This window comes from Dipodomys spectabilis, unplaced genomic scaffold (genome assembly GCF_019054845.1).
Source record: "Dipodomys spectabilis isolate Male_0828 unplaced genomic scaffold, ASM1905484v1 ptg000085l, whole genome shotgun sequence".
NCBI lineage: Eukaryota > Metazoa > Chordata > Mammalia > Rodentia > Heteromyidae > Dipodomys > Dipodomys spectabilis.
This window is the reverse complement of record NW_024870762.1, coordinates 4287533-4297551: the sequence shown is the minus strand read 5'-3', so window position 1 is coordinate 4297551 and position 10019 is coordinate 4287533. Positions and strand designations below refer to the sequence as shown.

The 10019-nt window shown below is 53.2% G+C and overlaps 1 protein-coding gene across 3 annotated transcripts in view; it reads left to right on the top strand.

Moving 5' to 3' along the window:
- Positions 1–3485: 3485 nt before the first annotated feature.
- Itpr3 (inositol 1,4,5-trisphosphate receptor type 3) overlaps positions 3486–10019 on the top strand; it is a 63097-nt gene continuing 56563 nt past the window's right edge. For all 3 annotated transcript variants that reach the window (XR_006148011.1, XM_042684370.1, XM_042684369.1), the window contains exon 1: positions 3486–3774. Coding sequence is in view for 2 of the 3 variants with exons in the window: in XM_042684370.1 (XP_042540304.1) it covers positions 3686–3774 (89 nt within the window). In the remaining variant the exon portion in view is untranslated. The remainder of the gene's footprint in view (positions 3775–10019) is intronic.

Sequence of the window (10019 nt, the reverse complement as noted above, 5' to 3'; positions counted from 1 at the left end):
GGCCCAGAGTTCAAGCCCCATGACGAACCCCACCCCCCAAAAAAATGTTCCTTTGGTGCTAGGATTGAACCCGAGTCCTAGAGCTGCTGTATACTCACTTTACCTCCTAGCTGCAACCTCAGTCCTATGATATTCTTCTTCTTCTTTTGGGCCATTAGTAGGACTTGAACTCAGGGCTTGGATGTTGTCCCTTAGTTTTGTTTTGTTTTCTCACAAGGCTGGTGTACCACCACTTGAGCAACACTTCTACTTCTGACTTTTTGCTGTTAATTGGAGATAAGAGTCTCACCAACTTTTCTGCTCAGGCTGGCCTTAAACCTTGATCCTTAGATCTTAGCCTCCAGAGTAACTAAAGTTACAGGTGTGAGGTACTAGTGCCTTGCTTGAAACTTTTTTTTAAGTAATAATTTTCTTTAAGCCAACTATTGCAGAACCTAGATATATAAAAGAGTTTATGGTGGACTTGACTTGGCAGAAGAAGGTGTCTGGAGTCCAGAGGGGTGGCTCCTGTGGAAACAGATGGAAGATGGGTCCTGTTTCCAGAAAAATGTCTAGCTCTGTGTGTGTGTGTGTGTGTGTGTGTGTGTGTAGGCTGGCAGCATCATTCTTCCTGGAGCCTCTTCAGTTAGCTAGGATGGGGAGGAAGGCATGCTCTCTACCTCTGGGTCCCCCAGCTTGGGGCTCAGAGCACTCAGGCTGGGAAGGGGAGGGAGATGGAAGAGCCTAGGGCAAATCTTAGGCTCAAATCCAGTGGTTACCACTTCCTGGCTGAGTTATGGAACCATCTATTTTTTTTCCTGCCAATCCTGGGCTTAAACTTAGGGCCTGGGCACTGTCCCTAAGCTTCTTTTGCTCAAGGCTAGCACTCTATATCACCCGAGCCACAGCACTACTCCAGCTTTTTCTGTTTATGTGATACTGAGGAATCGAACCCAGGGCCCCATGCATGCTAGGCAAGCATTCTACCATTAAGCCACATTTCCAGCCCCCATTTTTAAAAAAATTTACTTAAAAAGTGATGTTTAAGTAGTTGTTCAAAGGGGTTTCAATTGAACATGTCAGTTTGTGAGTAAAATGAATCTTGATGAAAGTCACCCCTTCCATCATTTTTCTCCATTTGTCCCAACCCCACCCAATTCCTCCAGTTACCTCTGGAAACTTCTATTTGAATATTAGTATGGGAGGGCAAGGCTGGGGCAAGGAAGGTCCAAGCCCTGAGTGTGGCCACTGGAGAGAATGCTTCCAAGACATCTCTCTTAGTACTCCTTGTTTGAAGAAAGAGAAAAGGCAGTTAGATCCAGGCTGACACACAGTAGTTCTTCAGCAAACCCTTATGTAATAAGCATTATTTTCCTTTGTAACTCCGGGGGACAGGGGGAGTCAGGAGAAAGTCCCCACAGGCGAGGCCTATCAGTGAGGCTACCGAAGCTAGGATGGACAGCAGCAGCCCAGGCAGGTAGCAGGTAGTACAGAGTGCTGAGCTAGGTCAGGAGCTTGGCTTCTGCATCCTATTGCCAGGCACTTCAGTTTTGGTGTTCCTTCTCTGCTTTGGTCATCTCTTTTTGGCAGAGTGGACTGCATAAAATTTTTGAAACTACAAGGTATGGATAGCTCACTCCTATAATCCTAGCTACACAGAAGGCTGAGATCTGAGGACTGTGGTTTGAAGCCAGCCTGGGCAGGAAAGTCTGTGAGACTCTTATCTCCAATGAATCACCAAAAAAGCCCGCACTGGAGCTGTGGTTCAGGTGATAGTGTTAACCTTAAGCAAAACAAAAACAAAAAACTCCCTCCAGGATAGCACCCAGGACCTGAGTTTGGGACCTGAGTTCAATCCCAGGTCTCTCTCTCTCTCTCTCTCTCTCTCCACACACACACACACACAAAACCAGAAAACCAGAAGTGGAGAGGGGTGGTCCAAGTGGTAGAGCACCAGTCTTGAGTAAAAAAAGACCAAGAGCATGCAAGGCCCCGTTCAAACCTCTTCCCCGCCCCCAAAAAGGTTTTGAAACTTCGGTGTGAAACTCACTGAATACATTAAAAAAATGATTTATAATGAGTCACAAAAACATTAAAACAACTGAAATAGGCTAGGAAATAGAGCACACCGCAGGTCATAGGGTAGGCATTGTTTGGGAAACAATTGTTTCATGTGCATATGCGTGGTGGGGTGGACTGATGTAAAGCTTATTTGTGACTGCAGCCGCTGATAGAAAAACTGTTTAGCACGGGATTCAGTGACCCTCAAAGTGTGGTTAAAAAAAAGCCACACAGGGGCCTTTCCCGGTCAGCTGCTGCCTCCAGGCTCTCGGCTGTGCCCACCTCTCCAGGGTCTCTTCTTCCTGCTTCTGTCTCCCAGTCCCCTCCTGGCATTCTCCCAGGGACAACCACCCACCCCCCTCCCCTCAGGAAGTGTGAGCGTGGGAGCCTGGGGGCCTGGGGATGTGTGACTGAATGGGGGTGGCATGGCTCCTCTCTCTCAGGAGTTGAAGTGAAAGCACTGGGAGGAAAACACCCCAGCACCCACGAACACAACAGAAAGCAGGCCGGCCTGTGAGCCAGGGCCTGGCACGGGGCCTCGGGAGTCCCTCCCAAAGGGCTGGCACCAGACTTGTCATTGTCGGCACTTGGGTGCGCTATTAACTAGTGAAGGTAATTTTCTCCTCCTCACCCTTTTTTTTTTTTTTTCTCTTTTCAAGGAAAGACAGAAGAAGCCAAGCGTTTCGGAGCCAACTTCTGGAGAAGGAGCGGCTGAACTGATTCGGAAGTTGGATTTCTTTGTACACAGGAATGCAGAGAGAAAAAAACAAAACCCACCCATTGCTTCATTTCCCCTCCAAGCACTTTCATATTGTGCAATGAAAAGTTTTGTTTTGTTTTTCCCCCTTCAACTTTAGAGGAAAATGAATCCCGATTTGCGCTGCACAGGCACGGAGCGCCCCCGGAGCGGGATGGCTCTCAGCTGGGCGCGGAGACGGCGCGGTGGCCACGGGGGCGATCGTGGGTCACGGCCGGGACGCTCCGGGGCGCGGGCTCCGTGCGCAGCTCACGGCAGCGCCCGAGGCGGCTCCGGATCCCGCTCTGCGGGCCGCCGCGCTGGGGCTCCGTGACACGGGGCCGGACGGCAGGCAGTCCCGGCGACGTCCCGCAGCGGGGTCTTCGGGGAACGGCAGTTCGAGGGGTGGAGGGGACAGGCAGGAGCCCCGGCTCTTCCTCCCGGCCCCGTCGTGGCGCAGGGCGTTTTGGGGGGCCGGGGAAGGCAGGCGGGGCGTGGGGCGTCCGGGAGGCTGGGCCCGGAGCGCGCGGGGTGCCGGGCGCGGGGAGGCGGGCCGGTGCACATGGGGCCGGCGGGGGCGCGCGGGGTGTGGCCTCCCCGCCTCCCGGGCGGGATTTGCATGTGTGAGCGGCGGCCCCACACTTCCTGCTCCTTCTCGGGGCAGGTACGCGCGGGCCGGGCTGGGCGGGCGGGCGGCGGGCGCGTCGAGACGCGGGCAGCTCCTCACCCGGACCCCGGGCCACGCCGCGCCGCCTCCCGCTGTCGTGGCCGCCAGCCCGCCCCGGCCTCCCCGATCGCCGGGTTCTGAGGTGGGAGGGCGCCCCTCCTCGATCCCGATCGCCACCGTCCTCGCCCCCTCGTCGGTCCGCACGCCCCCGGGCGCCCCCGCCGCCCCGGAGGGCCGAAGCCATGAACGAAATGTCCAGCTTTCTCCACATCGGGGACATTGTCTCCCTGTACGCCGAAGGCTCCGTCAATGGCTTCATCAGCACTTTGGGGTGAGTGGGCTGAACTCAAGGGGCGATGGCGGGAGGGGCCCCCCGGGGGCCCCCGGTGCCAGCTGCGCGCGCCCTGCTGCCGCGGCCCGCTGCCCTCGACCGGGAACCTGGACGCCGCAGCCTGGGGGAGCGCGGGCAGGGCTCGCCTCCTGCGTTCAGAGAAAGGAAGTAAAATGTTTGTTCAGGTAGGAGTCGGGCTGTCCTGCGGGAGTTGTTGGGGGCGCCCGCCCGGGTGCCCTCGACGCCCTGGGGTGCCTGCCCATCTCCTGAGGGTACCGAGGGGCTGAGACTAACCCTGCAGGTGGCCCCCGGGCAGGCAGGTGGTGGGTGGCCAGGCCGAGATGAAGGCCGGCCTTGCTGGGCTCTGGGCTGGGGCGGAGCTGTGCGCGGTGGGCTGGCTCAGCGTGGAGCCTGTGGCTCTGTGGAGGGGTCGCACCTTCTCGGCTCTGCCTTCTTGCTGACCCGCCCCCCTCCTTTCGGTAGGAGTGTCTTTTCCACCACTCTTGTCTCCAGGCGTCCGGAGTCCTGGCCGGCTGCCCCCCTTTCTCTCCGCCTCTCCCCCGTCAATTTCCTGTACTGCTCATCTGGCGCCCTTGGGTCCCTGGTCCCAGGTTCTCTAGAGCACTTTACAAACATTAATTAATTCTGGCTGCCACCCCCCAGGGTCTGGACTGGTTCAACTGGGGAATCGATTCCCCGCCCTGGCAAGAAGCAGGCCTGTGTGGAGGAGAGGTCCTGAGCGCAGGTTTCTCTCCAGGAGCCTCCTTGACCCTCGTGTTTTCAGTCTGGGGACCTGGGTTCTGTGGCCCTGTGCTCCCAGCTATGTCCTGCTGCCCTTTAGGGTCAGCCTGCCCTCCTCTGTAACCCAGGAGGGCTGGGCATCTTTCAGCCTCGTGCTGCCTCCTCTGGGAGTGGGGCACGTCGCAGGTCAGCACCTGGCACTCCACTGGTCCCCACCATGCCCAGCCTGGGAGGTGGGAGTCACCTGTTGGTGTCTCCCAGGGTGGTTGGGAGTTTGGTTTTAGTTCTGCTGTGGAGTCAGTCAATCCCTGCCAGCAGGGAATTCTGTCTGGGAATTCCAGCATATCCTGCTTTCTTATCTCAGCGCCTGCCAGCCTTGTCCTGTCACCTCCTGTCCGATGGCCAGGCCCATTCTGCACCCTCCCTCCCCCATGTCTGATTTTTCTATACTTCAGAGAGTGCAGCCACATCTGGGCCCGCATCTTACAGTCTGCCCCAGAGAGCAATGGCCAGACCCCAGCCTCAGATAATGCTGAGGGGAGGAGGAGAGTGAGTGGGGGCTGTAGAGGAAAATGGAGGGTAGAGGGGGGAGGCCCTCACAAAGCTTCATGGAGTTCTGGAGAAAGGACCTATTTTCTCTGGTGCCTAGTGCCTGGCTCAGAGCCTAGCACACAGTGGGTATTTTTTTGTGAGTGTTGGTCCTGGGGCTTGAACTCAGGGCCTAGGTGCTGTCCCTGAGTTTCTTTTGCTCAAGGCTAGTGCTGTACACTTCCAGCTTTTTATTTTTTGTAGTTTAGTGGCGACAAGAGTCTTTCCTGTCCAGACTGGCTTCAAACCATGATCCTCAGATCTCAGACTCCTGAGTAGCTGAGGTTACAGGCATGAGCCACCAGTGCCTGGCTCAGTGGGTGTTTTTTTAGGCACTTGTGAGGTTTAACAGAGACAAGAGGTAGTCTCATTTTTTTTTCTTTTCTTTTTTCGTCGGTCGTGGGGCCTGAACTCTGGGCCTGGGCGCTGCCCCTCAGCTCTTCAGCTCAAGGCTAGCACTCTACCACTTGAGCCACAGCACCACTTCCAGCTTTTTTCTTTTTACTTATGTGGTGCTGAGGAATTGAACCCAGGTCCTCATGCATGCAAGGCAAGCGCTCTACCACTGAGCCAACTTCCCAGCCCAGGTAGTCTCATTTCCAGTTCCTCTTCCTTCAGGCAGCCCCATTCCCTCACACTGGATTCCCTTTGTTACCTCCTAATATACCTCCCTGTACCTTGGCCCTTCCTGCCCCAGGCACCGCTTTCCAGTCCACCTTGATCCCAAGTGAGAGCCTTTTATCCGGGGTGCCCCCTCCCTCTGCAAACACCTCCAGCATGGATGGACACGAGCACTCCCAGCCTAGTGTCCTAGCAGCGGCAGCCCCGGCCTAATCTTCTGGGTTTACCTCACCTCCCTCTTTGCACACCTGAAGTTCCAGGTGCAGTTCCTGGAACCTGTCGCCCACTCCATCTGTACCTTTGCTCCAGTGCTGTTCCTGCTAGCCAGAGTAAATCTGTCCTACCCTCGAAGACCTGGTGCGCTGGGGCCTCTTTAGATCACCTCCCCTCCTTCTCAGGGCAGTGTTAACTCTTTCCTCTGTTGTACATCGCTGTGCTGCATTAGTTAGGTTTCCTGCGAGGCTTCCCTGTGGATCCCTGCTGGACACTTTGCCCGCACCAACCGTGGAAACACTCACAGTGTTGGGCTCAGTGAGGATTTGATGGGGGGGGAGGTTGTCATGGTTCAAGGGTAGATTGCAAGGCCCACTTCAATGAGGATACCATCACTACCACCAAGAGAAAGGAAAGATAAAAAGAGCTTAAGCCTCAATCCCCCAAAGTGTAGTCCTCCATCCAGCAGCTTCAACAACACCTAGAAGCTTGATGGAAATACAGAATCTCAGACTCTCTGCCGTTTTATTTATTTATTTATTTATTTATTTATTTAGTGGTGCTGGGGTTGGAACCCAGGACCTCCAGTGTACTAGGGGGCATACACTAGGTGAGTTCTAGCTCTCTGCCACTGAGCTACCAGACTAAATCTCAGTCCAAAGTTTGCATTTTAATAAGACTCCTGGAGATTGGAGAGGTGGAGCACAGAGCGAGAAACTTTGCTGGGTGATTCTCTGCCTCATCCTCTCCAGAATCTGCCTCCAACCTTAAAGGGGACCTGCTGCTTTTTTGTGTGTGATGATATTGGGGCTTAAACTTCTAGCCAAGGCATTGTCCCTTAACTGTATCACTCAAGGCTGGCACTCTGCCACTTGAGCCAAGTGCTGATTAGTTGGAGATAAGAAACTCAGAGACATTTCTACTGGCTTCAGACTTTTTTTTTGTTTTTGCTGGTCATCGGGCCTGAACTCTGGGCTTGGGCGCGATCCCTCAGCTCTTCTGATCAAGGCTAGAGCTCTACGACTTGAGCCACAGTGCCACTTCCAGCTTTTTCTGTTTATGTAGTGCCGAGGAATTGAACCCAGGGCCTCATGCCTGCAAGGCAAGCACTCTACCACTAAGCCACCTTCCCAGCCCCTGGCTTCAGACTTTTATCCTCAGATCTCTGCCTCCTAAATAACTAGGATTACAGGAGTGAGCCATGAGTGCCTGGTCCCCTTAAGCCTTTTTGGGGGCTGGTGGAATCAGGGTATTGAATCCTGGAGGTTGATGTGGCTGAAACCTGGGGTTGTGGCTCAGTGTCTGGTGTCCAGGAGGTACCAGTTAGTGCTGGGTCAGTCTTGGTGGGCAGCGGAGCTGGGTCAGCTGGGGAGATGGTAAGGGGGCTGTGGTGGAGTAGGGAAGCTGGGACAGCCTTGGACTTGGGCCAGAGCTTTTTGGGAGATGGCCAATTAGAGCCTCCTGGATAATTAGAGGTCTGGTGAAGATTGTATATTAACTCTGGGTTGGGAGGACGGGAGGGGCCAGGGGAGTGGATACTGGAGCGGGTTGGGACTGCCTGCTGGCAGGGGAAGCAGGTCCACACCTGTTCTTGGCAGGAAAGTGTGGTCAGGGCCCTGCCTTGCCCCTTACCCAGGTACAGGCAGTGGAGGCCAGGGCCAGAGTGGCTAATCAGGGCCAGCAAGAAGCGGAAGATTTATAAGGCCTCTGGCCAGGGGCTGGGCAGAGCTGGCTTTAGGAATGCAGGAGGACCTTTAGGATCTCATGTCCAGTCCCAGAGGGGTGATCAGACCCACAGGGAGTGGAGATTCAGGTAAACTGTGCCTTGAACTGAGCTCACAGCAGTTGTCCAGGTGCCTCTGCCCATCCATAGCTGGCCTAGGAGTAGCCCTGGGGGGCTTCCCAGTCTCTGGGCCTGGATCACCCAGGTTGGGTGATCAGTGAAGGTCCTTGGGACAGGAACATCAAGGGCACGGCTCTTAGGAAGGGTCTCATGCTTACTACCAGATCCTAGATGGTTTTGGGGAGGCTGTGCCTTCTCAGACGGTGTTTCCGTCAGTGCCTGTGTTCTCTAAGGCGGTCCAGCTACACCTGGACTCTCCTGGGGAATTTTTAAAGATTTTCAGCTTTCGCTGGGTGCCAGTGGTTCACACCTGTAGTCCTAGCTACTCAGGAGGTTGAGATCTGAGGATCACGGTTTAAAGCCAGCCTGGGCAAGAACGTCTGTAAGACTCTCATCTTTAGTTTACCACCAAAAAGCTGGAAGTAGAGGCTCAAGTGGTAAAGCGTTAACCGTGATCAATAAAGCTCAGGGGCAGCACACAGGTCCTGAGGTCAAGCCCCAGGACCAGCACACACACACATACACACAAATTTCCAGGTTTGAAGTCCCGTGCCAGATCCATAGCAGTATCTCTAGGGGTGGATTCTGGGTGTTGGATTCCTTACAAGTGTATCAGGAGATTTTAATGTGTTCAGCTCCCCGAACTTGGTCCTCTCCCTACCGCCTAGGTTGACTGTAAAGAAGCTTGCTTGTTGGACTTCTCTGCAACCTGGGCTCATTAGGTCCTTTGACAAATGTTTATTATATACCTACTATGTGCCAGACATTGTTTTAAGCACTGGGGAATTTGTAATCAAGACTGGGTTTCAGGCTCATCACAGTAGCACATGACTATAATCTCAACTACAAGGAAGACAAAGATTCTGACCAGTTGAGTCAAAAGTATGAGATTAGGCCAGGTGCAGTGGATCGAGCCTGTAATCCTAGCAACTTGGAGGCAGAGATTGCTGTCCAAATTTGTCTATTATCCCAAGTTATCGAGGAAACATAAATAGGAGGATTAAAGCTCAAATCCATCCTGGCATAAATTGAGATCCCATCTCAAAAATAACACACGAAAAGGGTTGGCAGAGTGGCTGAAGTAGTAGGGCTTGCTTAGCAAATGAGAAGCCCAGGGTTCAAACAAAACAAAACAAATCACGAAAGAATGTAACCAAAGAGAGAGTGAGGGAAAGGGTGACATTGTCCAAGAACAAATGTGCTCTTTACCTGACTTAGGTAACTGTAACTCCTCTGCATATCATCACTTCTATAATAACAATACATTTTTTTTAAGTAAAGCAAAAAGGACTGGAGTGTGACTCAAGTGGTAGCGCACCAGCCTAGCAAGCGTAATGGCCTGAGTTCAAACCCCAGAACTGCTAGGAAAACAAAACAAACAAATAAAAAACAAACTTAGTTCTAGCTGTTCTTTCCTGTGTAGTGGGGAGCTATTGAGATAATCCCTGAGGCTCTTGGAGTCTTAAGTCTCTGAGATACGCGCAAGCAATCCCTGAGGAGGGATGGTTCCTCCCAACCTGATAGAAATCCCCAGGCGGATTTCAGACCTCCCTTGGCTGTCATTTAAATGTGATTTCACTGGAAGGAGACGTTAGACTTTTGTTCTATAGCCCAAGGTAGGGGTGTTGGCCTCAGCTAGTCTGATCCATGGGATTCATTTTTGAAAACATGCATTGTTTTTTTCCTGGTTGAAAAATAATTGGGGTCTGAGAATGCGGTTCAGTGGTAGAGTGCTTGCCTAGCATGCATGAAGCCCTGGGTTCAGTTCCTCAGTACCACATACACAGAAAAAGCCAGAAGTGGCACTGTGGCTCAAGTGGTAGGTTGCCTTGAACAAAAAAAGCTCAGGGGCTGTGAGTTCAAGTTCAGCCCTGAGTTCAAGCCTCAGGACTGGCAAAAAAAAAAAAATTGTCAGCTCTTGCTGGTGGCTCAAGCCTGTAAGCCCCGCTACTCAGGAAGCTGAGATCTGAGGATTGAGGTTCAAAGCCAGCCAAAGCAGGACAGTCTGTGAGACTCTTATCGCCAATTAACCATCATCAGAAAACCAGAAGTGGTGCTATGGCTTAAAGTGGTAGAGTGCTAGTCTTGAGCACAAAATCTCTGGGGCAGTGCCAGGCCCTGGGTTCAAGCCCCAGGACTGGCACACACACACACACACACACACACACACACACACACACACACACACACACACACACACACACACACAAAATGATCTGTAGACCAGATGTCACAATGG